Raw genomic sequence first — 25,467 nt, forward strand, 5'->3', positions numbered from 1 at the left:
GGATGTACATAGTCCCTGATATCCCTTTTTATGCTGCTACCCCCCCCCCCCCCCCCTTTATCTAGTGTCTTTTTTGTTACTCTGTATATAGTGTTTCTGTCCAGCCTTTCTGTAATTTTCAATGCTGAAACGTCAAATTTCCCCCTGGGGGTATCAATAAAGTCTTATCTTATCTTACACAGCATTTTGATCAGTGTAACAATGTATCAATTGTATAAGGCCTACATCTAACATATTTAAACAAATGAACTTTAATTTCCTTTGTTCAGATACCATAAATGACTGGATTTAAACTCCCAGGAACAAGAAGATACAACAAACTTGTTAAAACACGTACATCTGAAGGAATAGTATTGACCCTGTAGCCAATAAATGCAGTCATAGCACTTAGATAAGCGACACCGAAACCCATTATATGAGTGGTGTAGGTGTCAATGGCCTCCTAAGGGTGATCGAAACAAAGCCACAAAAACCACTATGTAAGAATACACTATGAAAAAACAGTCGGTAGTTGGTATGCAGAAGCGCACAGACTGGCTATTCTCCGTCTGTAGGCTACACTCGCGGCTCACATTCTCTACGCTACGATCGGCTTCCATCATATTCTATACCCTCAAAATCTGATAAATATTCAGCCATATTGCACACAATATTCCAGGCACCAACAAGCCGATCGTAGCGTAGAGAATGTGAGCCGCGAGTGTAGCCTACAGACGGGGAATAGCCAGTCTGCGCGCTGTGCGCATGCGTGCTGGAGCAAGTGGGGAAGCTATATTTCGTTTCTAAAGATGTTTCTAAAGATCATATTACAGAGGCATGTGAACACCACAACAAGCCCTCGCTCTATGTTAGCACAACTAGTGATTCATAAAAACAGATTGATGAAAACAACCGTTTCGCGGCAGAAAATTGATTTTTTAGAAGCTGCATTCTCAGTGCCCCGTCCGGCACCATTACATGGATATACTTGGCTCACGCTGGATTAAAATATTCTACAGGCCTCCGAATTACACCAAAGTTATCTCGGTGAGTCAAACGTCTTATAATATGCCGTAAATAAGGTCCAGGTTGTCAAAAACGAACATTCTCCTTTAAGTTTTGTTATTTTCCATGAATGGCATAAATTATTCATTATAGTATTTTATTAGGATATATTCATTTAGTATTTTTATGTAGGCCAATAGGCCCACTAGGCCGGTTCCACTCTGATCTAAAGTTTGCCTATACCCTTGACCAGGACCTGGACTAAGCACTTGGACTTGGGCACTCCTTGCTGTCCCTGGAGGCAGACACTGTGCTGAGGCAGACACTGTGCTGATTTTTTTTTTCTATAACACGCATTTCAGAAAAATCAGTACTAACAACTGCATCAGTGCTTTCCATAAGTGTCGGCTGAGCGGCTGCCAAACAGCTGACTACTCATTCGAGTCCAGTCGGCTATTTTATTATATTAATTTTTTATTATAATAAAATAGTTTTGATTAATAAGTTGTGATTCGCTGCTGTGAACACTTTACCTGTGACTTAGCTGGGGGAGAGAGAAACTAGGGCTTGGGGAGAGGCTGGGGAGAGAGACTAGGGCTGGTGAGAGAGACTAGGGCCGCGTGAGAGAGACTAGGGCCGCGTGAGAGAGACTAGGGCCGCGTGAGAGAGACTAGGGCCACGTGAGAGAGACTAGGGCCCCGCGAGAGAGACTAGGGCCGCGTGAGAGAGACTAGGGCCGCGTGAGAGAGACTAGGACTGGGGGAGAGAGACTAGGGCTGGGGGAGAGAGGCCAGAATGACCAGCTGCAGTGATCCGGCTTGCCTGCCCGTCTCTCGGCTCACACCCGCCGCGGCTACTCCAACCAGCCACAACCTCCAGCCCGCCAGGCTCCCGACCTGAGCTTCTATGCGCAACCTCCCTTCCCAGCTCTCTGAATAAACGCCCTGCTGGGCAAAGAGTTTTTCTGCCTTCCGTGTCGTGCGCTTGAGCCCCGAAGCTAGCTACCCTAACAGAAAACAACACTACCTCTGCGCTTGTTTTATTCCAGATCACAGGAACATAGTGGTCGATGATCAGCCCAGACAGGAATGAAGGTCACGTGGGAAAAGACAAAAGACACAACCCATGCATTATCAATTTTTGTTAGATGCACTGACATGAAAAGTAGACACTACCATTGCTTAAAAATATGTAAACTGTATAAACTTGTGATCATGATCATGATGCTGAGCCCAGTTTCTTAAGTTTCTTGTCATACTGAATGACACTGATGAAGTGAAAAAGTCGGGATAAAAGTTATTCAAGTTGTAAATTTATTTTTTTGATACAGTATGTTGCCCATTTTTCTATATAGTATTGCAAACACTAACACAATTATGCCATGGGTGTTCATTTATGTTTTTAGGATAAATTTCCACATTTCAATATCACTTTTGTCATTAATTTTTTTACCGGGACAGTTATACAAAATTACATTTTGACACTTTGGAGCTCAATAGCTCCCTTAATTTAATACTTTGCAACGCAAATATTTCTGGGTCAAAATAAGGGTAAGAGTTGAGTGATTTAATATTATATTTATACATAGATATCTTTGTGTTTTACCCATGTATTTATCCTATATCTAGGCATACTGTATAGATATATTTTTCTTGTACATATATTTTTTCCTTGTAATTTAATTGTATCTATTATATTATCTATGTATATTCCCTATCTATTCTGCTGTACTTTTTACACTGCTGAACTCCCAAATTTCCCCCACGAGGATTATTTAAGTATCTTATCTCTGTCATATGCCTGTGTGAGAGGTAAAGTATGAATATGTGAGAGATGAATTATGGCCTACAGTATACAGACCTTCAGTTTGCTTGAGTTTATTCCACCATCTAGTGTAAATATCATTACATTACAACCACATTATTACCTTCAGGTCAAGCATAACTGTGGCTGTATCCAATAGTTTATATATGTCCAATAGTTAATAGATATACAATAACACACTACAATACCTCTGCAGATATATATATATTTTTGGCTGAGCCTAACAGCTAGCACCATGAGACCATCCTGATCTTGCGAGCTCACATTCTGTTTCTCTACACAGATAAAACCATCCGCCTCATCAGGGTAATCTACACCACCATTGTTCACTAAGCTACTCCTTTCTCAGGCTGTATATTCACTGTATTCCCAGTTGTTTAAAGTAAATACTGTAGATTGCATATCAAGATCTCTTTAGTGTCTGAAATACAAACTGCATTCTCATTTTGTGTGCCAAACACATGAAGGCTACTATACCATGTACATTTAGTCTATTTATTAGCTTTTAATTTGTGTTACAATCGTTGTGTTAAACACAGACCTTATTTTGCTTATGATTACATTTATTGTCAACGGGGTCGCAATACAATTCTGAAAGTTCTAACCAGTATCATATCCTTCCCCATGGAGTTTAAATCTTAGACTACAAAGTGTGCATTGTTACTGTACAGTACACTGATTGAACAATGAGTTTACCTGAGCTCGGCTGAACATTTAGAATACTTTATGAGCTTGTTCATAAGAGTCTTACAGTTGTAAACATATAAAATACCTAAAATCATAATTTTCTGATGCTACAGGTGGTAAAATATCTAAATTGTAAAATGTTTACATAAATACAAAAAATAATTAGTGATCATAGTAAGTGTAATCCTCTGATTACTCCTAGTTGGAGATGATAATTAGTCCCAAAGGTGAGGCCACTATCTCTTGAACGTCCACTCTAACTTTCAGATGCCCTCTGGGTCTCACTATGTGTCTTGCTGCAAATGAGTGCATGGAAATAGCTACTGCTAATGCAACTCAGGATTCCTGTGAGGGTCATTACTGCTCCAATTAAACAATAACAATGACCACAGTAAACAGTTTTTATTTTATATTAAACATGATGTGTTTTAAATGTATGTACAATAGGGATGTGCATAGTGACTATTTTCTCTGCCGACTAGATGGTGGTTTTGAAACCGACTATACGACTAGTCTAAATGCTTATTTATGCTCGCTATCCGTCCATTTCAAACATTATAACAGTCACTGCCCACATACTTCCATGCGTCCTTTATGTTTGGTTAAGTAAGTTGAATACATCCACTAGAGGGCACTCCTCCCAGCTGTTCAGCTACATTTGTTTATCACTGTGCCCAGGCAAAGTGACATCACAGTAGATGTCTGAAGTTCCTCACCAACTCGCACAGCCTGTTCTATTAATACATCCATGGCCTGTCCTCAAAAACTTCCGCCATTTAAATTTGCTGTGTCTGGAAGTGTCTTGCTTAAACTGCGGCTACACTGCCCCCACGACTTCCGGTGGTAAGGCCATCGTACTACTCTGTTACGCCCGTATCCGTAAGCTTTCAGAATCCGTGCAAAATACGGACGAAATGGTCGTAGAGTACGGACAGAGTGTCCGTCTGCGTTCTTTACCGCTCAGTGATAGCCCATTTCTAATTACACAGGGTAGGCTACTCAAGTAACTCACTCTTTGTCTTGTTTGTCAATTTAAACGGGGGGTTTGGAGACAATTGCTCACTAACAGCACAAGGTCATTACCCCTTTGTTGGAATGTATAAACTATTTTGCTAATTTAATGGCCTGCTTCTGAGTTCTCAGCAATTAGGTTGTGAAAGCGATAGGATGGCTCTTGTATTGTTATGCATTCAAGAATGCACTCATATGCATTCTTATTGTTGCACAGGTTTTCGACGAGTCTTGCACAAATGAAATTATTAGGCTACATTTACACAAAATGTATGGTAATGTGAGCACACATTAGTGGCAATGTTCCCCCCTGATCATTGAATAGCATAAGTTAAAGCAGTTAAGAGGAGTTTTATGCCTCCGCCAGGTGATAGCCTGGCCGGAGGCATTATGGTTTCGGGTTGTCCGTCCGTCCGTCCGTCCGTACGATGTTTGTTAATGCAATATCTCGGGAACATATTGACGGAATTTCTTCCCCTTTGGTACAAATGTTCACTGGCACTCAAGGATGAACTGCTTAGACCGTGGGGGTCACTGTGACCTCCCAAAAGGCGTTTTTGGCCTAATGAACACGATATCTCAGGAATGGCTTGACAGAATGTGTTCATATTTGGCCAAAATGTCAAATTGGACTGAATGAAGAACTGATTCGATTTTGGTGGTCAAAGGTCAAAGTTCAATGTCACTGTGACCTCACAAAATGTGTTTTTGGCCTGATGAACACAATATCTCAAGAAAGGCTTAACGGAATTTGTTCATATTTGGGTAAAATGTCCAGTTGGACTCAAGGATTAACTGATTACATTGTGGGGGTCAAAGGTCAAGGGTCACTGACCTCACAAAAGGTGTTTTTGGCCTGCTGAACACGATATCTCAAGAAAGTCTTGACCAGAATTTGTACATATTTGGCCAAAATGTCCAGTTGGACTTAATTAGATTAATTGGATTAGATTTTGGTATTCAAATGTCAAAGGTCAACTGAATATTAACTTCAACTTGCATTGTTGGGCGGAGGCATTTAGCCGCTACGCGGTTTTTCTAGTTCAGTTTGTGTTGATTTAGCGTTACCTGTGGACAAAAGTGGTAGTATTTTCACAGAAAGACACCTGCATTTCCCATGAGCACCACCACTTCCTGTCTTAAAGATATCTTGCCTAGTTTGGCATTCGTTTTGGAAGCCAGCAAAAAGACGCTACTTGTCAGGATGACTAGCGATGAGTAAATAAATAGTTTCATCCTTTCTGGATGACCCGACCAGCCGAGCGGATATCTACTGTATAGAAGTAACAGCCAATCATCTTACAGATGGCAACATTTGCTAATGTACAGTAGGTAATGGAGAGGCATCAGTATTAAAATGACAGTCAAAAACTTCTCGTAGTTGCTTACAATTACTATAGTCCTAATATTAAAACTACATTTTTCAACAATGGTGCACAAAAAAACACAAAGAATAATGTAAAAAAACAGTGTAAATAAAAACTAAATAAAAATAAAAGGCCTACTGTACAAAAAAATAGCCAAACCATTTTTGGTTTGTTGGGCCTAGGGAGAAAAATGTTTTTATAGGCTAGCCTGCTGCAAAATGCTTTGATTTGAGCTGACCTCTACACAATTTATAGGGGTCCTATTATGCAAATTTTCAACAATTTAATCTACATCTTTGGGGTCCCCAAGACATGTCTTTGAGTATTTTTTCTTAAAATACCACTCAGAATAAGGATTCTAGCATGCCTCTATACCCCTCTGTTGACCACGAGATCAGATTGAGCGGATAGAGGCCTTTTTCATATGCAAATGAGTTCAGCTAAAGGCCAATTTATGCTTTGTCGTACGACACTTTTGAAAGTGTCGACAGACAGAAATTACCTCACTGTCTTTTTTGTGTCGTACAGGGGTGTCTTGCACCTACCAAACTTTCTAATGTCGCAGACGCTGTCACTTTTGTCGCACAGCTATTATTGGATAGCTAGATAGAAGGCATGTTCGTTGCCATGGATCAATCAGCCACACGTCTGCAAGTTACCATGGAGGTGATCAGACACTTTGCTGAAGTATAAGTGCTAAATGTCGGTTGAATTTTTTTTCTGTCGACAGACTGAGTATAAGTTAAGCTTAAGAGCAAGTCGGCAGGCTCGAGAACGAGGGCTGTTGATGGCGCTATGCTATCTAAAATATAACTGGCTAGCCTGGACCATCCACACTCAATGCCACTGTGACAGATTTCTTTGTTCTCTCTCTCTGACTGAATGATAGTGCCCATGTTATTATCTCCAAGGTTGCATGCTGTTACCTCTAGCTATATTCACTAGCTAGACACCACCAGGTTATAAGACACCATTCGACTACAAACAATGAAAGCTAGATTCTGTAGGCCGAGGGAAATCCAATAATGTCCACTTCTTAACATTTTATAATTTTTAATGACCGCTAGATTAACTAGAAGCCTACCAATTTCATTCCACTAACGTTTCTCTAACTCTAGCGTATATGATGAGACGAGCATCCGGGTTGAGGCAAAAGGGGAGTTTGTTTGTGTTAGCTAGCTAGCGTTAGTACTATATGTAAAGAAACACAGCATAATTACTTACAGTTTCTGCATGATTTCCACAGACAGTTGGTATTGCTTGATCATCAGAAAGAGTTTATCTGAAAATCCTGAATTGTATTGACCCAGGTTGGAAAAGCAATCAGATAAAAAAATGGCCAGCACACACTGCCAGTGTTTTGCCAATTTCAGTGGGAATGCTGCCATCAAAATAAAATGTATCCACTCAGCTCTTCTGTCCATTGAGTTTGGGAGACGATGTAGCGATCTGTGTTGCTTAGTACACCCAAGAACAGAGCATTTTCCTTGCAAAGACACTATGCTAGCTAGCGGGACCTGCAAATAATGTCAGACTTTATAGCCAGGTAAACAAATGCAGGTGATTGGAGGTATTCGAATAGGGGCGGGATTATTATAATGAGTCCCCGACTGTGATGTAATTTGACACGGGTAAATCACAGTGCATTGATTCACACAATCACGTCCCATTGATTAGTCACTGGGTAGGGGAGAGAAGGATGTCCCTGGCTCAAGCCTGGAAGGCCTACAGATCTTTATCAGGCATTGCTTGAGATCAGCAACATTCCAGTCAGTGAGATGTCTTCACTGTCACAATATGGTCTGTATAATATTTGTCATGTCCATAATCTGGTACAAGGGTTAGGCTTTTCAGGCCACACATGTAAAAGCAACAACAGACGGGATTTAAGATGATTAGACAATAAGGCCGAAGTTGAAAAGACTTCACTGGCACAGAAGTCTCAGGCACACAGAGGTAGCGATTTGCAAGCTGGTTTCAGTCCGGGGAAGTGTTTGGCCTTACCGCGCCACCAAAGAAACAGTTCAGCCCAGTATCGCTCAAACTCATCTTCAGTTGACTCATCCTCTAATCCAGGGGTAATTAAGTAAAGTTCCAAGAGGTCCAGTTTGACAAAATTGCCTCAAGCCAGGGTCCGGTGGTGATGCGTGCGTTTTTTATGCCCTCAACACATTCGTTTCTTTGCATATATCTATCAAATTATGGTATTTGCTGTATATTACTGTGCAATATGCATGTGACGTTAAAATATTGTTCACTTCAGTTGTATGGTCCCCAACATACTTAAAAATCAAATAAAGTAGGTTACATTTCAACAATATTTCAACCTGTTTATTGACACTTCACATTTAGGAGGGATTTCACATTTAGGAGGGATTATAAATAAAAAGTACTGTAGGCTATAAACTTGAGTAAAATGAGGTCTACATTTAAAAGCAAAGTAGCTTTTGAAAAATGTGCATCTGAAAATAAAGTGCTTAAATTTAGAAAAATAAAACAAAAAATCTAGCTTGAGTTTCCCTTTTGTGTTAACAATCTCAACAAATTTTAAGAATTGAACTGCTTTAAATTCGCACTCAAATGGACGTTTGAGATCATCCAATGCCGCGTTCCAGATAAGATTTTGAGCCCGTAAGTTACAACTTCAAGTCACGACTCACGACTTCATAGCGTTCCAGGCAAACTGTCTGAATGCGTGGCATTCTGGATAAATGTAAACAAGCCGATATGGTAAATGCTTGAGATTTGGCACAATGTCAGAGCTGGCAAGCTAAACATTGTATGCCTAATTTCGCTATGCTAAGAAATTGTATGTTACATTTTATTTATTGACATCGACTTTTCGCCGTTTGCATGGTCACGTTCAGGTTTACCTTAATGTTAGCTAGCTAGCACTAGCTATCTCTTGTCAACATATTTGGGCATCATTACATACACATAGCAGATTGTAGTGCATAATCGTTTGTAATATTTTGATTACAACATACAAATTTACTTTACGTTGCACTAAAGTTATCTTTGTCGCCATACCATGCGCCATACCCATGGGGGCTGCCATCTTGCTTAGAGGGCTGTGTGACGTCAGAGAGCGCAACTGGGAGTACATCGATCTGGTACGAGTTCACGGGTGGGAAGTTACGGGTTTGACTGCCATTCCAGTGCATTTTCACGTGTAGAAGGTCGGAAAAACACGAGTTACGGGTTTCCTGGAACGCGCCATTACTTCCGTAGTTTGACGTATTTCCGACGCAAACAAGCTATGAGGGTAGGACATATGTTTAGAGGAATTTGATTGGAACATTGACAAGTGGACGGGTTTTAAGAACTTTAGACAGATTCGATAGAAGGATAGCGTTGGTTGACGGGTGGATGTCGTGAGATTATTGGCCTAAAATCTAAGGTACCTGTCGTCATTGCATGTGACCTACCGTTTTCCAGGAAGTAAGAAATTATATACTTTGATATAAGATTACAACAAAAGTAGAATTTTGTAATTTTTTGGCATACATCGTTGAATAGGTGAACACTATGACCAATTATGTGAACCAAAATGAGACGGAATGCTTTTTTCATTTCAGTGCGACTTTAAAGGAATAGTAAAGGGAAAATGCATGTTTAGCCCTGTTTTAGGGTTACTGTGATCATATACAATGATTCAGATCAAAACGTTGACAAAGCTAGTATTTTCGAGAAAGTTGATAATTGCTCTACCACCGTTTTGGTCATACAATGGATGTGGATGGGGATCTAGAAAAATTATTCAAAAACATGTTAAACTCTCGATTTCAAAGACAAGGTGTTAGTTGGCGTTATGGCATATAATTCACCATAAAGTAGGATTCTAGTTCATCTGGAAAGGCTTTTTAAAAGTATTTAGCATCAAACTATTTAGTCGCAGCACATACATGTGTAAACGTCGGCTTTAACTGATTCCGATATTGCGCAATGCCCTGATCTCGCGGTAGGCGACGTTTGTGGATTCCGGCTCAACTTCCTTATTTGAAAAGCTAGCCGCAACAATAAGACAGGCTCGTGCGAAGCATTTGTTTGGGATCTCAACAATGACACGCTATTGTGCCGTTGCCAATTGTGGCAAAATACGTTCATCTGTAACTTGTCATAGACATCCCTATAACGATCCCGCAAGATTGAAGTTGTGGCTAGAATCTCTTTACTTGGACGTAAACACACCCGTGGATATTCTTCGGGTCTTAGATCACCGTGTGTGCGCTTTGCATTTTGAGGACAAATGTTATTAGCCTAGGCTATTCTCGAAGAAATCTCCCAAAAGGGTCTTCCTCAAACGTGATGCTCTTCCGACTTTACATAGAGGAACGACAGAAGACGAACGAGTGGAAGAACTTGAGGTAAGTTCTTATTGCCAGCTGTGGGTGTGTGTGCGCCCGTGTGTGTGTTGAAGCATAATAATAATAATAATCCCTTTGCTAAGACTAACTTTAGAAAAATAGAATTGTATGAATTTTGTGTGAATTCATTGTGTGAATTTTGGGGTCAGACTGCCAGCTTCTCACTTGGCTCAAACAAGAACATGACTTTTCCTTGGTGTCTGATTGTGAGTTCTAGCCCCGGGTGATGCAGAATAAACATGCTAATGCCTACTCAGGTTTTGTACCGTTTGAATTTCAGACACATGATTTTAAAGATTTTTTAAAGCTACATGAGGTAACTCGGCACTCTGGTCGTGATGAAATTGTCACTGCATTTTAAGAATCACACTTCCCACAATCCCCCACTCACTCGCTGTAATGATGGGGGAAAATGATAAAAACGCTCGTGGCGGAGACTGGATTGGAAGATTGTAGCTACTTTCTGGAAGGATGGCTTCAATGCAGGTAAATACCGGTCTTCTTTCTTTTATGTGCATGTAGATTTCGTTTCGCGGGGTGAAGTGTTTGTTGTCTTCCTGATATTGTGACATGCAAAACGTGTCAGTCCATTTCCACCACAAGATTTAACGCCATTGTACTAGCCAGTATACCAAAAATCTAAAATGGTAAATTCACAGGGTCTCATGCAGTCTCATGTCACGAAAATGATTTTTGGGGTCTTGCTAAGGCCAATTCATAAACCAATAGCAAGTAAAGGTGAATATTGAATTATAAAAAGTTCTCATTGAGTATTAACTGAAGTTTTAAAGAGGCCCTCATGTATTTGTCATTTGTGTCCTTCCTCTTCCTCCTCAAAACGCTCGGCCCCGATCCAGTGGTGCACAGCAGCTGTAATTCAATGTTATGATCCCTGAGGTACATTTGATTATGTAATATTTTCGATGAACAGCATGGCTATTAGCTGCTAGCTTCGGTGCCTTTTTCACTATGTGGTCTGTGTGCAAGTTCCAGGACAGGTTCTCAGAGATGTGGACGCAAAGAAACTTGTAGGGGAACCATGCTGCTAAAATTAAACCACTGACATGTATATTAATAAATGTGGTCTTTTGTCTTACATATCTCATTTTCTGGAGAAGCATGGGGACTTTATCCATTCCTGGGCAGAGCTGTCGTATGCTATGGAGTGTCTCTAACTGCTCTGCCTTCAGCTGCAAAGCGCTGCAGAGGCAGGTGGTGTGACAGCCCAGTGGATCAGTGAAACTGAGCTGGCCTGTTGAAATGCCTGCCTGTGACACACACACACAAAGACAGTCAGCCTCAGGCTGCACACACACAAACACACAACTCACAATTAATGCACACTTGCACCTTTATGTCTTATAGTTTTTGTATTGTTTCCCTATTTCCTTAGCTGGGACGATCATGCAACACGGGAATATTTTGGCTCGAAAACACAACACATGGGCATTTACAGTGGCGGAGCTGTCTTTCATTGCTTTTTGCTAGTCTCACACAAAAGGTTTTAGCAAGTAGGCTACACACACACACACACACACACAAACTATTTCCTAGTAAAAGTGTATACCCATTCAGTCTATACCCATTCATACATTGCAAGCAAACCTGAGTTTGGTATACAGTTTTGGATTGCCACAGATATGGACAGCAAGTAGCCTACTTGCTAAAACCTTTTTGGGAAAAGATACCACTTGAAATGAATGAAATCCAAGTTTATTCATCTGATAGTATGACACACACAAACCCATCCAGGAAGCGGCAACACTGAGAGGAACACACACGCATGCAGGAGGGGTCACCTCTGTGTTCTGAGAAAGGGCAATAGTGGACATCAAGTTGATACTGGCCAAGCCTTCACAAATTGTCAAGAGCCGTTTCCTTGCCCATGCCATATTGGAATGCGACACTATTGTCTTATGGTTTGGGGAAAGGCTCTGTCATCAAAGTGCTGGGTAGAAACGGCAAAATCAGCCACTGGCGATGTGGATTCACCGTTCCAGCAAGTCGTCGACCAAGCCACTACCATCCTCTCAGCCTGTTATGGTGTAAAGGAGAGCACGGACCTGTCACACTCAAGGCTACTTGTCTGGGGAAAAAGAATGGGAAAGGGCATATGTCTGATGTCTGTCATGATGATGATCATCTGAAACAGTCTGGTAGTTTTTGCATAATCCTGCTGACAAACAGACTAATGAACACACCGAAAATATGACTCCCCCTGGGACTTCATCCTTGGGCGAAGGTAATGAGTCACCATCCACGCAGTGGCACTAGAATATATTAAATGTGTTCTGTTCAGAATTTTAATTGAGTGTTGTATTGGTCCTCGGTACATACTGTAATGATTGCTTTAATGGACATTTCATTCTGAATGTAATTTTACTTAATGAGTGTATTTCTTATCTTCTCTGTAATACAGGTAACTATCAGACTAGACTGTCAATGATCTACTATTTTTCTGCTACTTATTAGTATGTTTCTGTAACCTATTGTTTACCAAAATGTCTTCTACAGGCCTCCAAATTACACCAAAGTTATCTCGGTGAGTCATACGTCTTATAATATGCCGTAAATAAGGTCCAGGTTGTCAAAAACGAGCATTCTCCTTTAAGGCCTAAGATTTAATGTCTACTCTGCATTGCCTTTGTGAGTTCAGTAAGTTGTCTGATCTACCTTACATGTTACCAGGTTAACAGGACTTAAGAGTAATTTCATAGTTTCTTTTGAAATATGTATCTCAGCAAATAAAAACAAACTCAATAGATGCAACATATTGACAAATATATTTTTCTCTCTGTTTTTATGTAATTATTTGTTTTAATGGAGAATTCATCCCAGTTCACATTGTTTAAACTCTCTGTTTATGGTGAAATGGGAAGTATCAGGTACTTCTACTTCAGCATAATATTTATTTTGTATTTGTCAATAATAATTGCCAATACACTAATCATAGAACTGATTGTAACTGAAAGGAGGCTGCATGAACCTATGTATTTTCTACTCAGCAGTTTGTTTGCAAATGAACTGTATGGAAGCACAGGGATTTTCCCATGGCTGTTACACAATATGTTGTCAGATGCTCATGACATTTCTAAAATGCATTGTGCCATGCAGATTTTCTGTCTGCACACATACGGGACTATTGAATTCACCAATCTGGCTGTTATGGCCTATGACAGATATGTGTCCATTTGTTATCCCTTGCGATACATTGAAATCATGTCTCCATTCAATGTATATATGTTAATAGCATTCATTTGGATTTATTCCTTTGGTACCTTCTCTGTTACTCTCTCACTGACTCCGTTTCCATTTTTGTGAAAATGTAATCAATGCTAACTATTCACTTGTCAAGTTGGCTTGTGGAAATACACGTGAATAATATTTATGGAATTTTCATGATGTTTATAATAGTAGGCCTTCCGGTGGTTCTCATTCTTTATTCATATGTGAAAATTCTGGAAATTTGTGTAAGCTCTTTAAAAGAGTCGAGACAGAAAGCTCTTAACACTTGCACCCCTCACATTGTTTCCTTGTTGAATTTTACAAGTGGGGCTTTTTTTTTAGATATTTCAAAGCAGATTTAACCTGACTCATGTTCCTGTGACATTACGGATCATTCTGTCGGTTTACTTCTTAATGATCTGCCCTATTTTGAATCCAGTAATTTATGGGCTAAGCACAGCAAATATTATGATATCTTTGAAAAAATTCTATAAGAAATCTGGCATCATTTCATGACTTTCTACTGATAGAGCAGTGCTAAAAAACGTACTGACAGCACATAAAAATGTATTGTTATTATAATTATTATTACTATTATTATTGTTATATTATTATTAATAAAGGAGTGCAAAGAAGGAAGCAGGAAGAAGGATTTTATTAAAATGTTTGCTGCCATTCACAATTCAGCAAGGCCCAGGTAGAAGTTGGTTAAGGCCTTACTACTTGATAAAAGACATATGCAAACATTATAATGCAATTATAGATTTGGTGTGGTGATATCACCTGATTGTCACCTGATAGATAAGTATGTTAGTCTCTCAATAATTGAACCAGACATTCAATGAAACCACTCAGAGAACACAGGCATTGATCTTACCTGTCACTTTTTTTCTGGGCTTTCTTTAGCATCTGCTCATGAGATTATTCTAATAGTACTTTTGACTTTCAAGTGGATCCAAGATAATCTCTCCTAAAACTGTTTGTTTTTAATATGATTAACAATTTGTATGAACCTAATGGATATTGACAACAATAATGTTACAGTATGTACTACATCAAAGGTGTCACTTGAAACATTTTTCTTGCTAATACATTGTTCCCCAAATCAAAATAAATATTCTGTTCAACAACTTTAACATTGGCATGGGATTTATCATGCCAATTTTATTTGAGTCTGAAAGAGGAGAAAAGGTATTAATATGAGTTTACAGCCTGAAAAAGACCGTCATTCTGAATATTTCTTGGAATATAAGGAAGTTAGGAAGGAAGCTAGGAAGGAAGGAAGAAAGGAAGGAAGGAAGGAATATTATGCTACTGTACCACAATAGTCATAAAAGGGTGCCTGTACAGAGAGCCTGCGTGTGTCCCCAAATTCAAATCCCAACTGACCCTGAGCATCCTCTCCTTCACTTCAATGGAAAGGCATGCCGGCTTCAGACAGCTCTCTCTCAAAAAGTATAAAGGTCATAGCCTAGATATTGACACCGTAAGAATCCTGAGAAAATGCAGAACATTTTAGGCTATGATATGTCCGTGTAGCTTAAAAACTGTAGGCATGGCGACGAGTTAGAAAAAGTTAGTTATGCAAAATTAGCAGCTCAAAAGTTAGTGTGGGCCCATACGTTTCAATGGAGAGTGCAGTTGCCGAACAAATCGTCATACAGCTAAAACTATAAGTCACACGGCTTAGATACTTACATTGTACGAATCAGCACAGTTGTGTGAACTTTTTAATGTATAATATGTGACTGCCATCAGAGGTTTGGTCCTGATGTCTGCCAAGGTCATTTTTCAGTTTTTTACAGATTATAAAAGTGTAAATTGTAAGATTTCAGATAATGTGTCATGCATTGGAATCTGCAAATATTTGAAGATATGCTTCCGTGAATGTTGGCACACCTGAATTCACTAAGCAGAGAAAACAGGCTTCAAAGATTCAGAGCTGTTCACACTTCTCACAGCCAGGTAATGGGTGGGAACAGTAGCTGGTTAACCCCGCCCCAAACAACTCCCCCAACCACTCCCCCACTGGACTAGCTGTCATTATCTGTCAGTGGTAGTTTGATGGGCTTTTCAATGACAATGTTGGCTAGTAAGCTTACTAAACAGTAATACATTAAATTAATTAAAGGCAGCTTTCATAATTCTACTACTAAATCTATGAATATGAATACAAGATGAAGTTTCAAGTTATTTTTATTGTGACATAGGTTATATACTGTAGGTTACATGATGCAAACATAAGTTGTAAAGGTACGAACAATAGCAACAATATGCATAGCGAACAGGTACATTGGAATTCTTGTCTTCGCTTGTCCTCAGCATCAGTGCTGATCAGTTTCTCATTCCAGTCCTAGGTACGCAGTTAGACATTTAACGGCAATTTACTGACAAACTAGCATTCTATCAGTATCATGTTCGTCTACTTATCCCATCTGATCATGGATGGCTGTGACTGTCCATGATACAGGCAGTGCAATTACATAACATATCAAGTATACAGTAGTATACAGTAGTGCAGAGTCAGTTGTCTATTTCATAGACAAGGTGTTCAATTGCTCAAGTGTTGTCAGGTGTTGGTTCAAGTGTACAGTAATGCAGAGTCAGTTGTCTATTTTATAGACAAGGTGCAAAGTGTCAAGTGTTCAATTGTTGGTCCAGGGGGTGGCATGTGTGCCATTATGTACAGTATAGTACAACCAGAGTACTATACACGGACAGTCTTCTTATTCTTCTGTGCTGCTGGTTGGCAGGGGGCTTCTTCTGTGCTGCTGGTTGGCAGGGGGCAAGTTATGTCTTGAGCCTCATAACAGAATTCTCTTATATTCTCAGACAGATACTGCTGTCTGGCCATGTCCAGTCCGGGTGGGGCTTGTACCTGAAGACCATTTTTGGGGGGCTGGGCATCAGCGTTGCGCAGCAGCTACAACCTGACTGGTGTTGCATCAGTGTTCTCTGTCCTCAACCACACCAGGCATCCCAGCATCAAAGCTGCAAAAGAACAGAAGGGAGATATTGCATTAAAATATTGCCCACAAATAAAATACAACCATACCATGTCCATAAAATGGAATAGCTAATACATGACAATGATAATTACCTGAAGTGCTGGTAACTCTTAATGTTTGGGAGCTTTTTTAAGTAGCTACTCAGATGCTGGTTGTAGCTTCCAACAAGTACTGTGCCATCCTCCAGTCCGACAAGCTATGGGGTGTTGACTCTCTTCACAGGAGCGCTGTCTCTCACCACCCCAGCGATGTCAGTCAAAGTGTCCACTCTGGTCTTCCTGTAGCGCTGTTTGATCAGGCCAAAGCACCAGTCGGGGGAAAACTTGGTGTGGCCTGCAATCAGGAAGTGCACGTCCAGCTTCAGGTGAAGCTTGTGCATGGTCCGCCAAGCACAGTACCACAGCACTAGTTGTTCTTGTTTTGTCCACTGCAGTTGTCATAATGAAGGTCCACGTGTGTTTCTCCAACTCCATAGTTGTTGAAGAAATGATGGACGTAGTTGATGACTGCATTGCTGCCCTTGCTTGAGGCCATCCCTTTGTCGATCAGGTAGTTCACTTGCTTTGGCATCCCTTCACAGCAGACGCCAAAAAGGCCACACTTGCACTACGAGGAGTCAAAAAGTACATGGGTCCTCGCTGATGAGGGTCAGAAGGGAAGTGGACCTAAGAGAAAAGGCGATAAAAGACAAGATGCATTGAAAATCAACATCACAGAGGCGTGTGTGTGTGAGAGAGGGGGGGGGGTAAACCAAATAAACAGTGGTGTCATAGGATGAACTTATTCTCACCTGTTGTGCAAAATCAAAGCTGTAGTGCATTGTGATCTCCTTGCTTGCACATGGTAGTTGTTCTTCTGGCACTGCCAGCACAGATCCGTCTTGGGTTTGGTTCTTGTTATTTGAGGGAGCAGTGTTTTCCACAGCCTCCTGAAGCTCTCCAGACTAACAACACGGTGCCCTGCAAACAAAATATTAAAAGATATTATCAGTACGAGATACAGGTGTACATATTACATATTACATATACATACATATTATAACACTAGTATCTATTACTTTTACATACCAAGCTTCCCCACTGCATCTTTGTAGATATGCCACACTGAGGCTTTGGTGACATTTGATGGCAGCAACTTTGCCTTCAAATCTTTGTGACCAGGGTACCGTCCAGGGGCCTCATTTATCATTGAGGTACGCCTTCTTTTACACGGTCTTTTCCGCGATTTCAGGCGTACGCCCTCTCCCCCCCCCCATAGCGCGATCTATCAAGCAAAAAGGGCGGATATTTAGTTGCCTTTCTACGCGCTTTTGTACGACACCTCTCAACTTGGCGTACCGATTTAGACGGGTTTTTACACCCTTTTTGAACACAGGGTAGGGGCTAGACTGGAGGCAGGCGCTGCGCATGACGGCTGGCTTGTTGGTGTGTGCATAGCCAAGATACATATTCTTTTTATTTTTTACTTTAATCTTTATTAGCATTTTCCATCCATACAACGACAATACAATAAATCATAAAAACTAACAATAACAGCTTATGGGTACTTCCATCCATGCAGCTTTTTTCTCTTACTCAAATATTACAATTTCAATGTTAGTGGTATCATCACACTTCCTTCTATAATCCATCCATTTTTCCCATCTCCCTTCAAACTTTCCTTCCTGCATCCTCAATGCATGCGTGAACTCCATAACATAAATCTCCTTTACAACACCCAGCCACTGCTCCTTGGTTGGGGGTTCCACCTTATACCAGGGGCGGCTGTAGCTCAGTTGGTAGAGCGGGTCGTTCAGTGGTCGAAGGGTCAGTGGTTTGAATCCCAGCTCCGACTGTCCACATGTCGAAGTGTCCTTGAGCAAGACACCTAACCCCAAATTGCTCCCAATGAGCAGGTTAGCACCTTGCATGGCAGCTACTGTGAATGGGTGAATGAGAGGCCATTGTAAAGCGCTTTGAGTGCCGCTAAGGTGGAAAAGCGCTATATAAGTGCAGTCCATTTACCAAGCCCTCATTATTGTCTTTTTACTAGCAACCAATAGTACTTTCACTAGGTATCTGTCCCCTCCTTGTACATCATCCTGTGTTATGTTTGCCAAGATATATATTCAAAGCTGATAAGAATGAGAACCAGTCAAGACCCCACCACAAAATGAGGACCCAAGCCCTCAGCCCCCTCCCAGTCATGAGGGTTACCAGCAGGGCCAAAGGGCCCGCACTGAGGTCATGCGCCAGCTATGAAGACACAAACAAGTAAGGTTAACATTGTTACCATTTTATTGTCTGTTGGTGGGTGACTGTGTGAGGTGTGTGAGTGAATGTGTGAGGTCCGTGAGTGTGGTAGTGAGTGACTGTGTGAGGTCCGTGACAGCATGTGTGAGGGAATGAAGTGCAGTGAGGATGTCCTGTTGGCTCTGGTGGTGTAGTGTGGAGACCTCCACCAACTGCTGCACAACTGCCCCAATCCCTTCTGCCATGTCCCTCTGGGCCTCTAGGGTCATGAGCCTCCAGCATAGCGTCTGAGAGGAAGCCCAGCCCTCAGGGACCCTTGAGGTAGGGACGCTGGCAGCCGGAGGCGTTGGCGGTGGAGACGGAGGCACTGGAGGTCGTGGCGCTGGAGGTGGAGGCTACAACCTGCGGGGGCACGACCGTCAGGTCAAGGACCACTGCAGACTCCCCCTCCTCTGAGTCCCACCCCACGTCAGAGTCTGGAGAAACAATTTCAGTCATATTCTTTGAGTTTGTCTGTAAACTTTATTATGCATTAAACATTTCATTGTGTAGCCATATTCATTTGATATGTTTTTCTGTTGGCAGCCAAATAAATGCATGTGTGAGATTTACCGGGTGATTTAGATGAGTCTTAATTTCCCAGAGGGGAAAACGTTTAATGTGGTCTAACATTATGAAGTGATCATCTGTGTTATCGTTCCCTGTTTTTGGTCCTAAATCAATCATAGCCTACCACAGAATGTTTGGAATGTTTGCTTTCCTCACAGCCACATAATACAGAATGTCCGTGTAGCCTACGCCAAATACAGGATGCACGAAACGTACAGTAGGCTACCTAAACTGTAGGAGCAATTAGACAAAGGTAGGCTAGTACAAATACCTTCCAAAGATGATTTTTTTTCCTCGCGTGGACCTCACCAACAAGCACATGCACCTCCGTCTCCGAAAAGTTTCTCTTCTTTCCGCGTTTTTCCATAAACATAATTGTCTTGCCTTTGTTCCTCGCTACAGTACATTATGTCAGTTCCTTCCAGGTAACCACGTTGTGCACTGTCATAGTTTTGACCATATATGGTTGAATTTGGGCGTGGAGAGGGCGGAACACGAGGCGTGTGTACGTCCGCTGTCTTCTACGACACCGTGGGATTTATCATTGAGAAATCGGCGCAGCAGCGTGTACGGCATGTTTGATAAATCCGAAAAGCGTGTAAATATTCTCGTCATATGCGGCAGTCCTCTCTTTTCTCGTTTTTGTCGTACGCCCTCTTTTACACCTGAATTTGATAAATGAGGCCCCAGGCATGACAATGGAGTTGTCCTCTGCGTAGTTTTTGATGAATGACAACTCTTTGATGGTCTTCATGTTTGGCATATCTCTGGCATGGAACTGCACCATGCTCTCTGTAGTGTCGGTAGAAGATGTTTGCTGACTTTGAAACAAAAAGCAAAGGTCTCAGAGTGTGGTCCTGTGGTTCCTTTGTTTTGTCAACACAGCTACAGCTAAGCTGGCTAGCAAACATTATCAACATTACATATTTCGTAATATGTAAAAAAAAAGAAAAAAAAAAAAAAAAAAAAGGACAACTAAAAATACAAATAAAACATTTTTCCCTCTAGTGCATTTTGCGTACTGCCGAAATCAGGACGAAACCTCCAGACTGGGTCACATAAGTGTATGAGCTGTTAACTGTTATGTATATGTATTATCTATGTTGGGTTTAAAGTATTGAAGAAACCTGTGTAATTGGTATGTGCCCGCAGGTTAATGGTCTGCTCATCCTATAAGTGCTCAGTTGTGCTGTAACTGGTCTGCTGGCAGATGTGGGTTGTCTTGTACCACATTGAAAATTTGTGGTAAATTATTTTCTGTTATTTATAACAGACACAGCACAGTATCTAGGGAGATCAATGGATTTATTTCAGCTCAATTCATCTTTTTCCCCCCATTGCTCCATCCACTTGTTTATGGCATCAGGACCAAAGAGATCAGAAACGGTATTAGAAAAATCATCAGACGACGGGTTTTTATATGGTCACATGATGTTTGATGCATTTGAAACCCACGCCAGCAGGTCTGGTGTCAAGTATTGATTAGAATTGTAAATCCAAACATGACCCAACCCAGGCCCATTGATGACAGGCCTTGGCTATGCCCACCTCCCTTGTTCTCTGTAAAGCACATTGTGTTGCCTCTGGGTATGAAATGCGCTATACAAATAAAGCTTTGATTGATTGATTGATTGGCTGTGAGCTTGATCAATGCTTCAGTGTGATCAATGTTGTGTAGAGATTGTAGAGGGCTTCATGAGACGTTTGCAGTGTGTGTATACTGTTAACTACAGTAGGCCTACACACATTGTGTGAACAACTCAAGATTGTAACTCCACATTATGATAGTTGTACAGTACATTGAGTGTAGGGCTTGTAGGGAACTGGGCTGTTTGCAGTGTGTGTGTGTGTGTGTGTGTGTGTGTGTGTGTGTGTGTGTGTATACTGCTAAAGACAGTAGGCCTCACACATTGCATGAATAACTCAAGATTGTAACTTAACATTGTGTAGTTGTACTGTACATTGAGCGTGAGTTCTATAATTAGTTAGCATTTGAAGCTGTGGAGTTTCTATTGGATCAGGACATGTTAGCTCTAATTAGAGTAGAGGCCAATGCATGTCAATAACGTGAATCATACAGAAGCATACAGTAGACTAATCTTTAGTCTGAGCTGAACTGAATAAGAAGCTAGCCTGACTTGAAATATCTCAGCTGACATACGGTACCTAAAACATTCCAAAAAGCCAATACTGTAAGAAGTTGTCATTCTTTTTTAGTTGTAATATACATACGGCTTCTTGCAGCATGGTATGCAATCATACTACAGTATCAGTTAACATTGATTAGAAAAAACGTATTACAAGCAGTCCATTTTATTTGACATATTGCCATAAATTGTGAGTGTTGTTGAATAGCGTGTGATTCTTTTTGGCATTTCTATAATAAAATCTTAACATTTGAAGAATTCTGCAAAACCCTTTATTTCTGAGTGTTTAATGTAGGACAGAGGCTTTGAAAATTGTGGATCACAGATGGAGACATGATGTGAGGTACAGTAAGAACAAAAAATGATATGTTGATTTTTGAATTGACAATGGATGCAACAATGCATATAGCTTTAGTGGGGCAGATAGGCAAACCAATTGTGCATTTTATAATATATATATAATATAATAGTAAAGCATGAAAGTTTCAGAATATAATCTTACCCCAAGGTTTAATTTCAGACTTGGAGGCAATTTTAATATGACCTCTCGTCAGAGGTCAGTGACCTCAGCATTGCATTTTTTACCTCATCACTCTCCATTATAATCATGTACAGTCATTAGAAGTATACTCCCGCGTCTGAAGGCATACAGTGTTGGCGGCAGCGGCAGTAAAAAACATATTACAACCCGCAACCATGAGGGGCAGTAAAGCACTGCTACAGTGAGGCTACAGTACTACAGTAGGCTTGTCTGACAAGGCAGAGACAGTAGTCAACATAAAATTGGTTATTTAAAGGGCTATAATTTTACCAACTGATCAGACTTCATTCATTAGGCTATTTAGATTCAAACCCGGAAACTCAGAAATCCCAAATTTTCAACCCCTATTTTCAACGATGCAGTCAGAGTAACAACACTACGACATACAATCAATAAATAGCGCTAAACCAGCTAAGACTAATTCGTTTCAACCCGTATTTACCAACCCATGATAGACTTATTCGATTCAAAGCACACACTACTACGACTGCCCAATGGCTCAATTGATAGTGTTGCAGACTTGTAATTCAAGGGGCGCGGGTTCCCTGCTGTTGGAAGGACATGGAAAGGATTCTATGTCTTCAAGAAGGAAAGATTTTGTTGTTGGCAACTCCGCTTCGCGTCGTGCCTAACGCCCCCTAGCTGTTATAAAATCACTATAACACACGGCCTCTCGTGGTTTATTGCTTAATTATACAATGGGTAGTTCCGACCTCACAATCTGATTGGTTAAGACCCGTTGTATATTCACAATATACCACGGGCAAAGCCTCTTTACCGTTCTATGTGAAATATTACTGCGCCAATTATTACTGCCTGTAAAAACATTAGCACTAGTTCCATTGCATAACCGTCCCTTACAAAAAAGTCCTGCACAATTCCTGCAGGAATTTCCCTGCAGGACTCCTGCAGGAAAATCTTTTTTTTTGTTCAATTTTATGGTGTCCATCAGGATTTGTGATTTTTTTGTAGTTTAAATAAATAATTTATTATTATTATTATTTCCACCTTTATGTAGCCAGCAGGGATTGATTTGTGCATCCGCGACTGCCGTAGTTGGGGGACGGAGCTTAGATGCTTCAACTTCCTGCTTTCAAATGTTTGTTAGCTATAAATGGCGCCAGCCCTGCAGTCACGGAAAGCTACCTTTTTGTGTCCCTCAGCGTGATTCCGAGAGGCTGTGATCCGTTTACCCCGGTCCTGCTGCATAGCCCCCCGTGTATAGTGTTCACTCATGGACAATAAGCGGTAGGGAGCCAGATGAGAGGTCCCCCTGTTAGCATCCTGTCCTGTCCTATGTGCCCCATGTATTGAGCCCGCTGTAGGGGCCTGGTGCTATGAGCGGAGATGCACGTTGCCACTGCTGTTTCGTTTCCTTATTGTTTTGGTTACTTATTCTGTACACTGGGAGTTCACTGTTGTGGTGACTCCCAAGTTGAGATTATTGTATTTTCTCCCAGACTTTAGTAGTAGGCCAAGTTGGTGCTTGTGTTGTGCCAAACATAACCTGTGTTCTTTTGTCTCTCTACCTTTCTCTCTGTACGAGTCCTGTAGGCTGGAGCGTGGCTGTCCCTGCGGTGGGGGGTTGGTGACGGAGTCCTCACCGGCGCTTCACGATCACCCTTCACGGTCACCCTTCACGAGTGTGTCTGGTAAACCCTCACTCTTCAGTTTCCCTTATTGGTTTTCTTCACTTAGGTTTGCTGTGCCTTGCTGTGTGTGTGTGTGTGCTGTGTATGTGTGTGGGTGTCACTGGGGCATGGTGGGTGCTCTGTCGCCTCGTTACTCCCCTCACTGGCCATGGCGACGTCCCAGCCTCTGTAGTCTCTTCCGTTAACCGGCAGAACATCAATTTTTGTATGTAGCACATCTATCCATAGTATCCATAGTTCTTACAGAGAACACTAATGTCTTGCATACCTATATTTTTCTACTGTTTTTAAGCTGCATAATTAAAGTGTTGTTTTGCTCAAACAAACCAATAAATATTGTAGTCCTGGGGGAAACTGTTGTCTCATGCCCGTTCTTGACCATCACTACTATCCGTGAATGAACCTGAGGATATAGCTTACCTGTCAATCAGAGCCAAATAGGGACTATAGCTTTTTCTACCCGGCTACATTCACAGAGACTGCCAATGCAGCAAGGTTGAAGATGTGACTGTGCACGATTATCTATTATGTTTATTCAGATTTACCTTTTTTTTCATAGGACATGGACAGGTCAGGGGAGGATACGCTTGGGGAGGAAGCTCTTTATTGTATGACCGGCCTCTTCTTTGGGAGATCAGCTGTGAGCTTTGGCCTGGTTCCCTCCATCTTCTGTAAACCCCTTTCGATTTTGTCTTTGTTGTCTAAAAAGGTATGCTTACATAAATTTAGCATATGGGTTGTAGTGTGCTGGGCTGTAGCAGTAATGTTAATTTGGGGAGTACATTTGCCTTCTGAGACCAACCACCTAATGCATCAGGTTAAGACATGAGTGCATATGTGAAATGTGGAGTAGCTGATGAAATGCACTGAAGTAAAGAAACAGCATCAGGATTAAATAGGCTAAATAGTTACCATCCAGCTTGATGATTACAGCGGGAGAACTCTCATCCTCCCACTCCACATCCACCTTGTCTCCCTCCGCATAGGTGCTCTGAAGAATTTTTTGTGTGTACAACATCCAAGGGCGAGCCCTCACACCACTCAATAAGTGCCCACATTGTCTGCCGGGGATAGAGACAGATACTAAATTATATTTAGCCTATATTAGCTAACGTTATCCCACAATTTATGTTCACAAGCCTCACTGTCACAATCAAAACACGAATGGATGGACCTAATTTGCTGTCAACCCATGCCCTACATTTCCTTTCAATGTCCAGTAGGAGAGTGCATGCCCATAATACCTGTTGCAGAGGATGAGACCAGATAAGACAGATCGTTATGTTGGACTTCACTGCTGAAGAGAGGAAGAAAAACCATTAGATTAGTGAGCTAATTTGGTAAATCATAGTCTAACGTTACACAGTAGGCTAGCATAACGTTAGATACCATTGAAACCACCCAAAACATAAAAAACGTTATGCTCATTTTATACCGAGATAGTCTATACCAGCTAAGTTGACGTTAACAAAGTAACCGCGTTAGCTAGCCGAATGAATACAATGTAACGTTAACGGGCAACATACCGGGTGGTACTGAAGGTTCAGGTTTGCGCAGAAATCCGGGCTGTATCTTTAGGCTAGTAACGTTACTTTATAAAATGTCATATAATTAGCTAACAATAATAATTTATTTTTGTGACAACTATAGCTAGCTAACTAGCTATCTTACCTGATCTTTGCCAACGAACTTGTCTTCGAAAAGACGGTTGGAAATGCGTCTCTCGCTTTCAAGTGCAAGCTTGAAGCTTCTGAAGTTGCCGTTGGTCTCTGTCCTCGAAAGGTAGCTTGTGCGTCTTCTTTCATGTTCAGTGT

General features: G+C 41.2%; 1 protein-coding gene across 1 annotated transcript; it reads left to right on the plus strand.

The window, feature by feature from the left end:
• Nucleotides 1-13,111: 13,111 nt before the first annotated feature.
• Nucleotides 13,112-13,981, plus strand: LOC311317013 (olfactory receptor 12D3-like; the record flags this gene model as incomplete). Its single annotated transcript, XM_084448006.1, has 2 exons — nt 13,112-13,525; nt 13,808-13,981. The coding sequence occupies 2 exons, from the start codon at nt 13,112-13,114 to the stop codon at nt 13,979-13,981; spliced, it is 588 nt and encodes a 195-aa protein (XP_084304132.1).
• Between the last annotated feature and the right edge of the window lie 11,486 nt (nt 13,982-25,467).

The sequence above is a fragment of the Borostomias antarcticus genome, assembly GCF_949987555.1.
Source record: "Borostomias antarcticus genome assembly, chromosome: 1".
NCBI lineage: Eukaryota > Metazoa > Chordata > Actinopteri > Stomiiformes > Stomiidae > Borostomias > Borostomias antarcticus.